The sequence below is a fragment of the Ixodes scapularis genome, unplaced genomic scaffold (genome assembly GCF_016920785.2).
Source record: "Ixodes scapularis isolate PalLabHiFi unplaced genomic scaffold, ASM1692078v2 PGA_scaffold4__175_contigs__length_147842914, whole genome shotgun sequence".
NCBI classification, from domain to species: Eukaryota; Metazoa; Arthropoda; class Arachnida; order Ixodida; family Ixodidae; genus Ixodes; species Ixodes scapularis.
Window position 1 is genome coordinate 33845586 of NW_024609879.1, and position 17466 is coordinate 33863051.

General features: G+C 47.3%; 2 protein-coding genes across 2 annotated transcripts in view; both read right to left on the bottom strand.

Annotated features, from left to right (window-relative positions):
- The window catches only part of LOC8041562 (DNA polymerase eta), a 56256-nt gene extending 41499 nt beyond the window's left edge, over window positions 1–14757 (bottom strand). The window contains exon 1 of the mRNA XM_029987533.4: window positions 14472–14757. The gene's annotated coding sequence lies outside the window, so the exon portion shown is untranslated. The remainder of the gene's footprint in view (window positions 1–14471) is intronic.
- Window positions 489–14705, bottom strand: LOC8041561 (DNA ligase 4). The gene is made up of 3 exons (XM_002414773.5): window positions 13966–14705; window positions 7515–7948; window positions 489–4338 (listed from the first exon to the last, which is right to left on the bottom strand). Exons 1-3 carry the CDS (start codon window positions 14386–14388, stop codon window positions 2559–2561), a joined length of 2637 nt encoding a protein of 878 aa, XP_002414818.5. The 5' UTR covers window positions 14389–14705; the 3' UTR covers window positions 489–2558.
- Window positions 14758–17466: the final 2709 nt, after the last annotated feature.

The window sequence follows — 17466 nt, forward strand, 5'->3', positions numbered from 1 at the left end:
CACTTGCTCATGCAGTCCCACCACCACTTTTTATTGGCAGGCTTTTATTAAAGTTGTACTATACAGCTAAACAATTTGAGCTTCTACGGTTTTAAAGAATCGCAGTTTCGATAACAGCCTCGAGAAGCCATTAACTAAACCAAAAACTCTACCATTTTTATTAATTTTTCAGGTTTCACTGGCAATATCAAAAAGATTTTACCAATGCAAATGTGGTTCAGAAACTTGATTTAGAATTTATTCTTGAAGCAATAGGGGCAAATTTACCGTCCTCGTGGTACTTAAAGTCAATTAAGTCCACAGCTTTTATGCCTACTGTTTCAGCGTGACTAGTACTGTTCTCGGAACCATAGGAATGTGTTATGGAAGAGAAAGATACAACGTACGAGTCAACTTATTAATGATCAGTAGAGTTACAGCACATTTATAGGATATATTGATGGGCAATAACTTGTTCAAGAGAGCAAAAAAATCAGATGATACAAACATATATTCACAGCTCTCATATTTATTAGCAATATGAGTACACATAAGTACAACATTTGCTTAAACTGGAAGAAATCATGTAGCCCCCAAGTAGAATCTAGACATTTATTTATTACAAAAACTATGCAGTGAAATCGGTTGCATGGTAAACATTACAAGAAGAAAACATTTCATTTTCACAAAGCGTGCTTAAAAGTCATTAAATCATTAAAGAAAATACATCACAGACTAAAATATATCTCGTTTACTCGAGTATTTTGTGAGTTTGCCTGTCATTTGCCTGTTCATTGAAGATAACCAACATAAAGCAATTGATTACGCAGAAATCAAAAGGCATGCTTGCATTCACATACCAAGTTTAAAAGAACTGCAAACAGTTCATATCCAAGAACACGGCCCCAAATTATGCAAGGCAATATTGGAAAAGTTAATGGCTAGTACCAACCATTAAAAAAAAGTAATTCCCTGAAACTTGCAGACAACAGAAGCTATGACAGACGATGCAAACAATCTTTAACAGTGGCAAGCCTGAACATGTTTTTTAGCACTGGTTACTTCACCCAGCGTAAAAGCCTTTCCAAACTGCATTATCACGTCTAGAAGGGGCAGTTGCCAAATGCCTGTCTAGGCAAGGCACTTAAAATAAAGTTCACAGTACAAAGTTCTTCACAAGAACCTGAACCAAACATGAAGAATTTTATATAATATTCTGATCACGCTATAAAAGATATTATGTGACCATGCAAACTAACGATTGGTTTAAAACATGCGCTATGCGATTGTCTAGCAAGCGCAGAGAGCCAAAAACCCGTTTTGATTAGCCTGAACCCATCCTTAAAACTTGCTAAAAAAACAAGCATGTTTGTTTTGCTAGTCAATTAAGTCAGAGACTGGTTAACTAGGCAAAAAGACATCTCTGAAATCAGCCAATATTAGGCCTAGTGTGTCGCATACTAAAGAATGATTAGGATTGCTTAAAGGGGCGGTGCAACGATATTCAATTGGAATGTTTTTCATTTTATACGAGCTTACTGGCACCAGTGGGACTCGAGGATACTCGCACGCAACGCCACTGACCAAAAACCTTCTTTGTTGCGGTCTAATTTCAAAGACAAAAGCGATCATTTTCATTCAATCTCTCCATTGCAAAATGTGGTGACGTAACGTGGGGATCGCAGCACACCCCAATGACGATACCCGAGCACTGCGTTGGCACTCGATTTGGGCTCGTGATAATTACTAGCTCGAGAAGCATTCGGGTAGTCGCCCTTGTCCAATCGCTGCAACGACGACAATAGCCAAGCCATAACAATGTCTGGAACTCAGCGCGTGTCCTGTGCCTTGCCAACCCCAACGCGTGGCTATGATCAACATTGGCGGCATATAAGTGCCTCCAGATCACGTGGCCACTTGTTCTGGCTGCGAGTTGAGGGGATGAACGCTGCTCGTTTTTCTTTAATTTTTTTTCGGGAACTTCTATTGCATGGGGTGAAAAACGAACGCGTGTTTTATAGGTCATTATTGTCAGAGATCTGTTCTTAACGGTATTTGCGCAAAGTACAAAAATTGTTGCGTTGCTGCTTCAAGGTTAAGGATTTTAAACAAGGATCGTATTAACCAAGGAGTCTCCCAGCGGTACCCCAGGGGTAGGAAGAGATAACTTCAACTATCCAGCCATATAAAATAAAGCAGTGCTCCAGCTTAGGCAGTTTTAAGCCCCTACTTCGTACAAATGAAAATAAAACTGCCTCGCGGGATTGTGCTCTGAATCAGTGCAGTCCATAAGTGTGCACATTTTAAAGATGTACAAATGCCGATGTAGAGTTTTACGGCCATTCAAGTACATTGAGCTCGAGACCACTTTGGTAACGAATCCAGAGGAAAAATGAATGCCTTCCAAATCATGCCCTAGATGCAGCTTTGGTGCGGAACAACGTGCATGTTAAGATTGCAGTGAAAGATAGCAGTGACATCACATATCCAAAGGTACGAAAACGGCACAAGAAACATGCTGCTTGGAAAAACAAATGCACCTGGCACGGCAGTGGCAAGAACCCATTGAGGAAGGACCTTCACACCACTTGCCCCGCATCAATGCACGCCTCAATCCAAGAAGGCTCGACAACCCGGAGACCTCGGTGTGCTGTTGCGCTCTCGGGAACGACTGGGGCGTCGGTGGCCTCTCGTTCTTCCTCTGTACCAATCTTTTCTTCCACCTTACCGCCTTGCAACCTCACCACCGCCTTGTTGAGCCTGCTGCCTGCACCCTCGAAGTAGAATCGGTGATTCCTGAACACCCCCCAACTCGGGACAGAACCGAAATTCTCCCTCTCGAACCGGGCCACGAACCCGACGGATGGAGCCACAGCGGCACACTTGTCTGCTGGAATCGTTTCAAAGAGGTCGCGAAGTGACTCGGCGGTTACTGGCACCGTGTAGCTGTCGCCCCACTCATCGAACGCAGCCTTGAGCCGTCGCTCCGTGTCCGCGCTTCTAGCCAGAAGGTCCCTCGGCTCCCAGAGATCCACACGCTGTGCCTCCAGGCATGCGAGGAACCGTTCCGCCTTCACAACATCCCAGAGCTTCTTCTGCACCAGGTTGCTAACCTTGAAGTTGATCTTCTCTGCGACGACGCAGAACGTCCCCTCCCTCGGGTTTTGAACCGGGGTACCTCCGGATTCCACGACGATCCGCTCCAGGTCTTGCTTGCTGCGCCTGCCGCAGCCGGTCACGACGCATATCTCTTTCCCATCGAGGACGTTGAGCTTCGTCGCCGTCTTCGAGAGGTCCGCGGGGCGGAAATGCGGAGCAACCATCGGCGTTGAGAGCCGCGTCCGCTTGGCCGGCGATCCGTCATCGTTGAGGGCAGTCGTGGCCAGTTTCCCTCCGGCCACCCTGTCAAGTTCTGTCAGGTCTGCAAACGAGAGTGCATCGTGCCAGGGCTTGTCGTAGCGCACGGCGCTGACCCTCGGGAAGCGGAGCGTGATCCCCGTGCGGAACTGGGTACTCCGTGTCAGCTCCGACGCCTTGACTTGGAGCACTACCGACTCACAGGGCTCCACATACAAATCGGGCTTCTCCTTGTGGCCTGGTGCGAGCACCACTCGCTCCGGCGGCTTTCTCGGGTCGTAGACCTTCCACTTGGGAGTCAGCCTGGAGCGGAGGTGCTCCAGTTCACTGTCGCTGTAGCCCGAACCCACCTTGGCGACCGACCAAAAGCAGACGGGAGTGCCGTCTTCAGCTCGCTCGTCGCCCGCTACCCCCAAAAGAAAGTGCGAGACGTCTCCGCCGCGCCGACCTTCCCCAAAGTACCCTCCGATGACCAGAAGATCCAAGTCGGACACCAGGCTGTCCACGTATTCGGGCTTCAGCTTCAGCCATCCGGCCTTCCTGGAGTTTGGCTTGTAGACCGACGAGACGCTCTTCAACACAACCCCTTCCTCCAGGCGTTCGATGGACTCGTTGAGGAAGCGTACTGCGTCCTCTTGCGTGGAGCCCTTCCGTCTCCGTGAGATCTGAATCCGGCCTGGCACTTCCGTGAGGGTGCTGTCGAGGAGTGCGGCCCGTTCCTCCAGAGGGCAGTTTGTGACCACCCGGTCGTTGAGGAAGAGGATGTCAAAGGCGACGAAGCATGGCTGTAGCAACGAGTCTTCGCGGAGGCTCTTCACGTCAACGTTGGAGCCCTTGCAGACAAAGTTCTTGCGGACAGGGTCGTAGGCAACCACTTCGCCGTCGAGGATGCAGTTTGACACGTGGCTGCGGAAGGCACTCGAGATGAACTGGGTGAGCGAGCCACGGTCCGTCAAGCTGCCGAACCCGGCGCTGTAGTCGTGGCTGCCGCGCGTAAAGTACCTGCGAGGGTAGGATAAAGATTAACTGGGAGAGAAAGATTACAATTAACTGTGAGGACACAATTACATTCTGTGAGGACACGACTGCAATTAACTTTGAGAACAAGATGACAATTAACTACAAGGATATGATTACAATTCACTGTGAGGTCATGATTGCAATTAACTGCGAGGAAAAAATTAAGTCAATGGCAACAACATTATTACAATTAACTGTGAGGACATATTAAACACAAGGATATTATTTGAATTAACTAGGTGGCAATTGGGAGAATGTTGTAGAGCAGAGGTTTATCCAAAATTTTCCACCGGGGGGTATCAGAACTTTTTGGGGGACTGTAGGGGGGTGTGGGGAAAGGGGATGTAGCCTTGTATGTGCTTTGCGCAGAAAATTTTGGGGGAGTGTCGGGCTCAACCTGGGGGGGTGTTGGGGGGGTCTCTATAAACCACTGTTGTAGAGCAAGCTACCGACGCAACTTAAACTGACAAGGAAATCGGTTCAGGATTGAGCATGAGGCAATACAGACATCCGGCACTTCAACGCAGGAGCAAGTGCACTGCACTTGAACTGGTACTAGCTGATGTTCTGTTACGGTGATAGCCATTATTGGCAAGGTTTTGAAGTGGATTTTGTGTGTGTACGTACGTGACGGCCTGCTGAATTTAATGGGAAAATTTGTGGGTTGAAATTTTGTTCCTTAAATTCAGTGGGGAATCCGTGTAATTACATTGCGATTTCACGATGTCACAATTTTACCGCTATATTTAGCGGGGAATCGGTATAAAGGGGGCAGGTAAAAAGAAGGCGGCAGATACTGCAGTTGGTTCGGCATGTCTTTGTCAGCACTGACACAGACAAAGGTGTGATTGCTTATTAAGAGACATATGAGAAAGAGAACAGCACATATGATTCAGACAGACTGATTTACAGAATTAATGATTATTCATGTGCCACCATAACTAATATCTTTATTTTTTGCTGATTTCTTGATAAGTATAACTTTTTGTATGTGCCGTCTATTTTGTTGTAGCAGGATTCAATTGCATTCTCTTGTGATGACTGCAAAATCATGAGCAGCAAACTTTCGGCCCAGGCAGATATCTAGCTTGGACTGCTTTAATGCCCATCTACCAGTTGCCCTTTCCTATCTCACAGGGTGTTTGCAAGCGCTATTTCATCATACACACAAAAAAAGATTTATACAAACAAGTTAAAATCAGGAGTACAAAATGAAACTTTACATATTGGCACCTTTAGCTCATGCATTTGACATATGCAAATTTTGTAAGTGTAGGCTCATGAAAACAGCATGCAAGAAAAATCTTGCGCAGCTAGAAAAAAATTACCAAACTGTGCAGTGGACACCACACTCACAGAGGGGCAACAAATTGTAAATTGGGTTGTGTGTGCGTTTCTACAGCCTGAACGTAGTCTGCCTCAAGAGGCGAATTATCTCTCAGTGGTAGATGAGCAGTTTAGCCAGTACAGTACAACCACTAGCCTGGGGTCTTTAACGTGCACCACGCTGTAGTGGTACACGACCACACGCCGGTACGATGCTCATCCAGATCGAAACGGGCAGGGGTGGGGATGGAACCCAGGATCTCTGGGTTCTGCAGCGCGAGCTTTTGCTCCATGTGCTCCGAGCTGATGTGTGCTAGCCCACACAGCCACCGATACCCCAGATGGCACCGCATAGCACAAATACTCGAAAGCTTCTTCAAGATGAATACCCAAAAGGAGATCCAGAAGATTTGAGCGTGTGTGATGTCACCTCCGAGTAGAAACATCATCCAGACGGTTCGTTTATATTCTTCTCTCCGTGTATGGGAATAACAGATTTCCCTTTCTTCGAATTTTTTTCGAGAAACTAACACCCACGAAATTTGACTATGATAAATGCAGTACTCGAAGACACCTCCGTGAAAAGTTTCCTTTTACTGTGTTCATTGGCTTATTTATGGGTTTTCTTTTTTCATGGCTGAATAGTGCCCAGAAACAAACTATATATCTAAAATAAAGGGTAGAACACCCACAAAGTCAAAGGCTCGAGACCACAGCGCAACGGAACGCATTGTGCAGACAGAAAAAGCCTCTACCAAAGCAAGGCACTTATGGCTGTTTCTTGGCTAAGCACGACGTGTGCAGCTACCACTGACTGATTTGTTTGCTACGTCCTCAAATACTGTTCCTCAATTACCACCCGTCGTAAAAGAACCACGCAGTCGCCTGCTGGAGTCCTGGTGGTGGCACAGTGGCCGAGATAGATGCGGCAGGCGCCCGTCCTGCCGTGGCTCACTCCGAGCTCCACCGTCCACGGAAACGTCTTCAGCGACACTTGCGTTTACTCTTCTTTTTTTGCCGGAACTTCCACGACTACGGCACATGTTACTGGATCAACTCGGTTGTGGAACTTTCACAAAGAAGCGAATCCCTCCCTTCCCCCACCCAAAGGCCACAATCTGTCCGTTTGAACCACCGTCCAGAAGCTTCAATTCAAAACTAGATTCTTCGGAGACGCCATGGCGAAGCGGCGTCTACACGCCGTGCTTCAAAACCTGCGTGTCATGTGGAGTTTGCCCTAGTTACCGTGGCGGCCGTCCTTAAAAATGGTGGCACGTCGAACGACGGGAGGCAATGAATGCTTTGGGGGAGGGGTACCGTTTGTGGAAGCAGCGTCTATGGGCTGTTTCATAACCGAGTTGACCTAGCAACGCCGACACTGATTATTTGACAGCGTGACGCGCCAGCTCCCACGACGCAATTTCTTGCCACACGTGGACCACTTTCGACGCTTGGGCAGTACGGGACGCTAAGCTCACGCGTCGAAGATGCATTCGAGGCACCGCATATAATTGGGGCGAGGCGAGTAAAGAAACGAAAAGTAAAATACCTCAGGCCGCTCCCGCACTAGCATTGCAGGCTTAATCCAATCGAAAATAGATTAAGAGGGTAAAAATCAATAAAAACCTGGCTTAAAATACCGCCCCATAAAAAAAAAAAAAGTGAAACTAAATGAGGGAGCAAGCCCAGAAATGTGCAGCTCCTGGTTGTTTGGGTTCTCTTCTCTTTATCGGTTTCTCAATCTTCATTGCTGGTTGTTCCTTCTTTAAAAAGCAACGAGGACCAATAAAGCGCTATACTCGAGACGGAGCTAGAGGAAGGGAGTGCCGCACCTGAACTCCCCACCCTTCTTGTGCACCTGCAGCCTCTCGCCGTCAAACTTGGTCTCGGCGAAGAACGCCTCCCTCGCCAGCCGGCGCTCCACCGTGCGCGGCTCTGCCCGCTCAGCGAGCATGGGACGCACGGGGCTGAACAGCGCCACCTGGGCCTCGTGCTGGCGCAGGTTCGGGTCCCTGAGGTCCCGGCACACCCTGGCAAGGCTGCTGGTCACGTCAAAGAGGTCCTGAGCATCTGGGTGGTAGCAGGAGAGCACTGTCGCCGTTCTGAGGCCAGTGCGCAGGTCGCGGAGGATCATCCGCACCAGCCACTTCTGCTCCGTCGCGGAGGTGTTCCGGAGCAGCGAGCAGAGCGCGTCGCGGACGGCTCGGCTGCCCTCGGGTCCGCCGAGCGCGTGCGCCGCAGAGACTCGGTCTAGGAGTGCATTCACCTGGGTCGGCAGCATACGACGTTTTTAGGTCGACTTACTAGGGAATGTGAATTGTGATCTAACAGAATTATATCTCGGACAATATCAATCTCTCCTCTTCACACCTGTTGTAATCCTCCTCTTCTTGGGCAGCATTGCTGCCTGCAGTATTTGTAAATAAACCCGATAAAAATACTACGGGTTACAAACCTGGGACATTGGAGGGACAACAGCACTACCAAGTGAAAACAAAACTTAAATGTGCCTTAATTCTATGGACAAAGTCGAGAGACAGAATGTGTGGTGGCAGGTTGCATATATTTTCTTCCTGACAATTAATTATCATCGTTATATAACAAGGGTGGCCAGGCTGACCCGGCCTAAGAGCCTCAAAGAAAATCAGGGAATTTCCAAGAGCCGCGGGGGGAAGGGGGGGTCAAATTTTTGTCTAGAGCAATAAATGAAACTCGAACTACTTCCAGTCTATCCAAGTCGAAAGCAATCCAGCTGTACATAAAGCAGTAGCACAGGACTACCGAACCGCAACCTATCTTTCAATTTAAAATGCGTTCCATTTCTCTTCTTGGGTAGCTGCATCCGCGTTACTTCTTCGTCTGGTCGTCGTTTCGAGCTGTTTTTAATTCTGAAGGAAGTGCTCGTGTGTCCGGGAGGGAGGTGGAAGGGTGGGTGGGGTAGGGGAGGAAGTTGCGAGCCGCACTTGAACACGCGAAGAGCTGCATGCGGCTCGCGAGCTGCATGCAGCTCGCGAGCCGCATGCTCGCGTTACCCCTGTTATATAATACTAACTTATTTATAATTTGGCTTAATTTTTTTTTTTTTTTTTGTCACAACAGGTTTTTGTGATGCCCATTCATAACATAACACTTGCCTCATGAAAATCATACCTATAACACATTATTTGTTAAGAGGCCTTCTCAGCTGATAGGCTCGTGTGCACAGAATTGAAACGAAAGCAATAGATGATGGGCCTAAAACACCCAAACTTTGCTGTCTTCCTCAGTCCTTTATCTACAATCAGATTGGCCTAGTCATTCGCAATGTTAGAAAAAGGAGGAGGTTTTCGAATGTTCCGATGGTAGTGCAAGTTACGCACGCTCCAAGCTTGCACAACAAGACCTCCCGGCCATTTCAAATTTGTCGAAGACTGCAGTGAGAATTCAGAAATCAGAACCCATTGGTTTGTGGAAAAGGTGTGCATAAATTGGGGGTAGGTAAAGAAAAAAAAAACACCGTGATGCAAGCCCCCTTCCCCCCTCTCCTTTTTATTGCACTGCATTAATCAGAGAGCCTGCCAAGCTTTCTCTAGGGCTTGTTCTGTTTGCCATACAGTTTCTGTGCTGTTTGACTGCCACAAACAATCAACCCACAAGGGTAGGTTTTTTTTCACATTCATATAATGTTCGCACTTATAGTTTATGAACAAGTTTCGTAGGTTCAATGAAAGAGTCTTTCGGAGGAAATGATGCCGCCATCAGAACAGCTGACGCACTGGTCCCGTAAGAACCAGATGGGGGAAAAGGTCCCAGAAATAAAATTTTGGTGACATATTTGCAATCTATCTATTCTGCAGCTGGATGGTTGGCTCCAGCACCGGGAAGAAGAGAATAGCCATAGCACATCTTGTTTGTAAGCATTCAAATCTTGGTTAAAAATTGTTTGAGGAAGCACATAAAAAAAAGGGGCACTATTTTTTTCTGGAGTGATTCCTTTCTTTTTTGAATTATTGGTTTAGAATTTCGGGGCATAAAAATAGAACCTACACTCTCGTACACCACGTCACAGACCTCTGCAGTGCTGACAAAGGCAGGAGAAGGAGCGCATGACTTTGGTAAGTGCCTTCTATGCACAAGCCTTTGTATGAACGAAGCATTCAGATGAACTTGGCGAGGCTTACACGCCCGTGCCTTTGTGAGCTCTGCAGACGTCTGTGACATGGAGTATAAGCCATTCTGCATAAAATGTGTTGGCAGTGACTACTCGAAGTCCAACTTCAAAATAACTTCAAAATTATTTTGAGGTCTATAATGCCACTTCCGTAAAATGTGAAAATAGCTTTTAAAACGTTTTGAAGTCCCCTGCCAAAATAAGGAGCATTATTATTCTGACGTTTCCCCTTCAACGTAGTCATCACAGTCATAGTCGTTTCATTCTGTTTGGTTGTGGAAAGTGTTTTCGGTGTTGCATCGACGGAGCGATGTGTCGTTGTGCCTAAGAATGTCTCATTCCCGAGTGAGTGCCCGAACACTAGACAGTTAAAACAATCCCTTTCGGGTGTGGCAGTGACATCGGCTGGCAGCGATGCTGCCCTTTCCCAAGTCTTTTCAGAGGGGACTCTTTCATAGAAATGTCTGAACAGACAACGAAAGTGAGTTGGATATCCCTTTATCTTTTGTCTACATGTAATGAATGTAAGTGCATTCACTACGTGACACTGAGGGCTCCGAATAATTTTTGTACCTCCCATTCCGTGCGAGCGCGTCTTTAAAGGGTTGCGAGGCAGTCCTGCCGGTCTAACTTTGCATCTCGTTCGTGGGCTCGTCGTTTCGTTCAGATTTTCTTTTTGTTTCTGCGTGACGAGTCTGGGGCGGCTTCTAAACAATCGGGACGTTGAATAAAGTGTTGTGAATGCCAAGGCTGGGCAGAGATGCTCAAAAGAGTATTCCGGAATACCAATGCCAAGATACATTTGTTTTAGGCCGAAATACAGATGCTGAGATACTTTTGTCTGTGATGTGATGGGATATCCCTTAAAAGCTTCTGCAGAAATGACAAAAAAAGGGAATGCAGATAAACATACAACCAGAAATACATCTTTTCCCAAACCGCACTATCTACGAAGGGAGCAGTTTGTGGCAAACGCAAATGGTGGTACTTGTGGTTTGGTTACTCTGCGATATATCACGCTTTCATTTCAGATTTTCCCCCTGTAGAAGGGGTTATTTGACGGGTTCATAGTATGAAGTTTGGGACCCCTGGCGCCAAAAAGGTGATTTTCAGTTTATCCTAAAATCTGTGCCTGTTCCTTTGACTAAAAGTCCTCCATTTTCTTCACCACAGTCTCAGGTGTTAAAACGATATGCTTAGCTACGAGCAGCTCGCCTGCGCCTTCAGTCTTTCCGTAAAATCCAGACAGTTGACGTCCGACAACAAATGTAACGAAATATGTAAGCATGGCAGAATATTGCAATACAAGCAATACAACGTAAATGTATTTCACTACTGAGACACAAATACATTTCTTAAATACAGTATTTTCCGGGCTACAGTCCGCACCTGGTGTATAGTCCCCAGGGGCCTATTTATGCCCCCCAAAAAAGTTTTTGCTCGGACAGTCTGCCCCGGTGCATAGCCTGCACCTGGTGCTTCGTCGACTGGAAAACCTTTTCATAGATGGCACACCTTGAGAAATGTCTGGTTCTGAGCTCAGAAAGAAGCTTGTATTAGATATAAATAATCAATAATATATTGTAAAATACTGGGCAAGTGCCCACTCAAACTTTGAAAATAATTACAAAAAATGGGGGATGGGCCCTTGTCCGGTCATCAATTTTACATATAAATGTACTGTACATATTTTCTCAGATCTTACAAATTTGGGAATGGGCGCTTAATGTGGACTGGGCGGATATGGGGTATTCTACGGTACTCTTTCAATCAGGAAATCCGCACAGCCTAAAATTTCAACTTTTAAAAATGTATAGTCAGCAGACTGTAGCCCGGAAAATAGGGCATATCTCGAGACAGAAATACAGATACCTAAAAGTATCTCTAAAGATACTATTGCGGTACATTTGGACCGCGATACTGCCCAGCCCTGCCAAACGCAAACATCGCCTCCATGATGTTTTTTGACCGCTGCAAATGAACAAAAAGGCACACCGAGCAAAACATTAGCTAGCAGTGTGTTCAATGTGCATTTTTCGACGCCAAAAGAACTGCAATTTTTGTGACCCGATTGTTGCAGAAATTCAGAACTCCCATCGTCTGTTACACACCGACTCTTGTTTACAAACAACCGGATCGCTTCTGGTGGAACGTTAACGACACCGCGCGTGCGCGATGGGGTGCAAGCCAGAAGTGGCGCGTTTTGCATCAACAAACCATTGGAATGTAATGTCGATGGCGTCGATGTCAGTGCCCATGCTCTTCTTCGCATTGGAATTGTTGATTCTATGTTTTCCTAGCAATGTCTCCCTACAGTGCAATCCACCTATAGCGATACCAGATATACCGATGTACTGCTTGTAACGATCAGTTTCTTCAGTTTCTAGGTTAGAAACGCTCAGTTTCTGGTCCAGGTACGACAATAATCGGTTATAACGGTTGAGCTTTCGGGTTTCCTTATTATCGTTATAAGTGGATTGCACTGCACTTTAGTTACCCGAGCGAAACTAACGAGACCCGTTACATCGCAAACATTTGCGGAGATAATGTTGAGTGCGGCGATTCATTTTGCGTGAACGCCGCAGGATGGACGGTAAAGCCCGATTCCCATTATGAGATTCTGCTCGCTATTTTCAGTCACGATGGCGCTCGAACTGCAAAAGCGTGGGCAGTAGCTGCGATGGTCAACGTCTATACCAAATATTGCAAGCAGAATCGAACTAACTGAATAAGGCATAAGTCCATGATGGCCACTGGCAACCACAATCAACATTTCCTTGGATCAACTGTTTACACCGAGCCTATTTACCCTGAACAACCTTCAAACTTCAAAGTCATTTAAGGCCCACAATTCTTATCACAACGTTTGGTCTACTGGCTGCTCTCGTTTGAACAAGCAGACAACGGTTTAAATGAGTTCGAAAGAGCAGACGACAATTTGAACAATCAGACGGCCATTTTAACGTGAAGATGCACTTAACGTGGTCTGCGGGAGGTCTGGACAACTAGATGCTTTTGCGGCGTTCATGCTAGAACAAAACAAATATACCTGACAAATTCAAGTATACGTGAATTCAATCCAAAGGTCTTCACGCACAAGCAAACATTACGCAAAACTTGATGGCTCGGTTATGTTTTAAGTTCTCTTGGATTCCGGATCGCTTAAAAAATCTGATTATAAAAACTGCAGTCAATTCCACCATGACTCTTGTTGGAAAAATGTGTGATGCCGACTGCAAGCTGGGTGATAATTCTTTTTATCTCCACTTTCTATCAAAATAGTGCAGTGGTTGTTTTGACAAGGGACGTCCAAATTACATAAAAAATATTTTATTGTTTTTAGAGGGGTTGTCACAGATGTCAAAATAATAGTATATTATTTTGACGGTGGACATCGAAAGGGCCACTGCAGAATGTGTTCACAGTTAAGAAATCTAAAGAACGAGGAATATATAACACTTTACACATAACACATTCTGTCATTCAAGAATCTAGCTTTTACAAAAGCATAGTTCCCCAACTTCTGGAACGAAAAACATGTTCGCATTCCATAAACTCGCAAGCGACTACGACAGTATCTGAAGCAAGAGGCTTGTACTAGATCTCCGACCTCTCCAATTGGTGATTTCTTAATATGGTAGATTTGAATGTTGAGGTTCTTAGTAATTCGAAGGATCATCAACTTGTGCCCTACCATGTAAACTGTTCCATCAAAACCTCCTCTCCACAGTGCCATCTTTTGCATTTGTGTGCATAGCAGGTGCCATTGCTCGCAGTCTCAAGTGAGACAACGAGCAATGATGATGATGTCGGATGTCGCCAGTATCGCAACATCCAACGTCGTGACAGGCTGGCTCTTGTGACAATGTTCGTTGCCACTGTGGGACTACTTTGGAAGCTAAACAACCCAGGAGGGCTAGGTTGCACATTTACATGTACATTTTGAAAGGACACGGAAGTGCCGTAGTGGCACCTGATTGGTGGAGGCAATTATCTCCACCAATCGGACGCTGATACGTCACTTTCGTGACCTTTTAAAACTTAGATGTCCCACCTCGGTGCCCAGCTAAAGACACGCTCTAGGCAGCGTAGTGGTACGTGAGAGTCGTCCTCGGCCCTTTGCCCGCACTTACCTCCGCCAGGCTGAGGGAACCCTTGGTCGGGCACCGGTGTCTCAGCACGAGGTACGCGACGCTGGCAAAGTCCGCGGCGCCCGCGCGGACGACCTGCGGCGCCTTGTAGTGCAGCAGTCGCTGCGCGTCGGGACTGTCCTTCTGCAGCGCGAGCACGTCGATGTAGAGCCTGGCCAGCGTGGCCTCCTTGATGCCGTACGCGGGCCGATCGCGGTCAAACTGCGGCAACAGCAGTCGCATCGCTGGGAAAAAGGAGTCGTCGCCGCCGTCCCCGCCGGCGTGCAGACTGGCGTGGAAATCGCGCCAGTACGCGATGTAGTCGGAGAGCAAGCGGCGCTTCTTGGCCCTGTCAGGCTGGCCGGAGACCTTCTCGCAGAGTTTGCAGAGGTCGCCGAACGGGACCTTGTCGGCTACGGTGCTCATGCTGGCTAGGGATGGCGCTGGGGACAGGCCAAGTGCGCGAGCGCTTCGCCAGACCAAAATGACGGGGACGTATGTACACCTACCTAGGAAGGCCAGTCCCAGCGGCGGTTGCGATAGAGGAACTGTCCGATCGTGACTCGTCGGTGCGGCGGCGTACGATGCGCTGTCATTGGCGCGTTTTAAATGGATTCACTGGAGAATGGTTAAGGCCAAAACGTCCTCGTTGCCGCCGCTTGTTTGGGTCGCTAGTTTTGCCGCCTCCCGCCTTCACCGAGCCCAGCTTGCAAGGCTTGCAAGTTGCAAGCGAGGACGGCGAGGACAGCGAGGAGACGACTTCGATGTTGGATTCAAAGCTATTAGGCGATCCAGTTGCTGCCACCGGGTGGTAGCAACGACTACCGGAACGAAATCCTTGCTGCCACCCGTGACGTCGTATCCGGTATAATGTAGCCGCATATAACTAGACTTTATTTGTGATATGACAAATATCTGGTAGGTTTATAAACTGTTTATATAGCAAATGCGCGACCTACCCGGAAAAAGCATTGCTTTAAAAAAATCAGAACGACTGCACTGCTACCCGACAACGCCAGGTAGAAGCACTGCGCCTTTTTGTATTTTTACCGCGCCTAGTTTATATTTTTTTAGTTTTATTTAGGTTTATAAACTGTTTTATAACCAACGCATAATATATTCAGCAATATTAATGCTCTTTGAAAACATTAGCGACTGTGAGCGACTGCCCGACAGCGACAGGCGGCAGCACCTGGTTAGGTGGATGGATGGTAATGGCAATACCCTTTGTAACGGGCGGCAGCTTGCGCTACCTAGCCAAACATTTTGTCATCTCAGCAGTATTATGCTTTTGATATCGATTGTGTTGGCCTTGTTGGAGGGAGTTGGTTGGCGCTGGTTCCTTTGTTATGGTGTACTACCTTTGGGGCATTTGGTTGCTGTTCTGACGTTTCGACTTTGAAGCTTGCGAGTGAGACCTGTGAGAATAAAGCCAAACCTAGAAGCCCGAGCCCCGAGCTAGACCGCGGTGCTGGCTTTGAGACGTTCCTTTCTTGCGCGAGCGTTCGTTTTGCCGACGAACTTTTCAAAGCTGAGGTGTTGAGATCACAGTGGTCTAGACCCCGTGCTCTCGTGCTTGCAGCACTGGCTGCTTCTAACTATAGGAAGTATCCACTGGCGGCCATAGCTGTGTGCGCGACTCCTGAGCGCGTGCTGATGGCGAACTTCCACAGTTCTTTTGTAACGTGCATTCCGCACCCTCAAGATTGCCGGTCTTGGCAGCCTATTAATGTGAGCTCGTTCTGACCATGCGCTCTAGACAGCACCCACAAATATGACGCCCAGTTAATACTCCTTATACTATGTTTTGTAATTATCGTGCAACGCCGTCAAAGTGACTGGCGCGAGCGCGTGGCTTCATCTACGGTTTTGCTTGCGCGAGAACGCGAGCAAATGATATATCAACGAGATCAAGCCCCATGCTCGCGCCAGTAACTTTGACAGCGTTGCACACTAAGTATGAAACAGAATATAAGCTCAGTGCAAGCTCAGTTTGGAAAGAATAAAAGAGCCGAGACCGTTGGGACAAGTGACCAGAAGTTCCGACAAGGCGTTGGTCCCGACTTCGGCGGTGCAGTCCCGCCTTTTAGGTCTCAATCCCGTTGTGCCAAGCACCCATGGGACGGTGCGCGTGACTTCATCTACCGCGTGGTGGATTTGTCGTTAGCAAGTAGGATACGAGCTATCCGGAGACTATAAAATATTAGTCGTAGCCATTGCTTGTCAAGGCTTGCTCGGGCCCGCAGCCTTGACAACGCTGTACACTAAACATGAAACAGAGTAGGCGGATCAGTAGCCGAGAGGGCTAGCGTAATAATAAAGGCGTTTTGAAGCGCACAGGAAACGTGTCACGAGCGGGTGCTCCGCCGCCATTCGCTCCGAAGGGCGGGGCCGACCATTTGCTGCGCCGACATCGAGGGACTTTAGGCTAGCGCACACTAGGTAATAGACCTATTGATATATTACCCAAGCATCAAGGAGAATGCAGGGATTGGTGTTACACGCGCGACACGCGCACGCCTTCCCCGTATAAAAGATTCGACGTAACTAACCAAAATAAAGCGTTGACGAACGCGTGTGCAAGATGCCATTTGTTTTAGGTATTTGCTTTAGAAAAGTCACTAATGCTGAGGCCAGCACGTGTGGCGCGCGGAACACCAATCCCTGCATTCTCCTTGACGCTTGGGTAATAAAACAAATGGTAGATCGGATCGTGGTAAAGTAGCGTCAAGCTCCTCGTACGCTCGCCATTTTGGCCCAATTGAAATGAACAATTTCTTCTTGATCTCCATTCTTGGGGAGCCGATCTGAATTTTCTGGTGACGGGTAACTTTATTGACTCGTTTTTTGTATACAGAGATTTTGCTCTCCACACACCGGCGAAACAAGCGTACATCTCCGTACCACCACGACAAGCAAAAAGCCTAAAAGCATTAAAAAAAGATATACATATATTTTTTTTTTCTGTTTTGAAATATTCAAGAAGAACAATATAATTGTAAGAGATTCGTGGACATGGACATGTTTGATAAGTTGATTGCATATATACACTGCCAAAGACGCTTATATTGGCGAGGAACGCCTTCAGTAGGACGATGCTACATATGCTGATCTTGGTGTGAGACGTTAAGAACAACCCTCTGGAAGCTTCGAAGATTTAAAGGGGTCGACATGCTGATTGTCATGGCAACGGAAACCGATTAGGCAATCGCCTTGCGAGGGTTTGGTCGTGTATGTTAGTATTTGTTTGTATTCGGCTAGCAGACGTAGGAAGGCAATGGCGCTACTTTCCCAGGATCCAGTGACTCCAGGACCCAGTGACTTTAGCGCGCATCAGCCCGCGGAGCAAGTGGAGCAAAAACTCGTGCTGCCAGAACCTAGGACCACCTGCTTGTTTCGATCTGGATGAGCATCGCACGGACGTGCGGTCGTGTATCACCACTGCGTTGTGCACATTGAAAGACCCCAGCGCTAGCAGTACTGCACTGATATTTATCACTTACA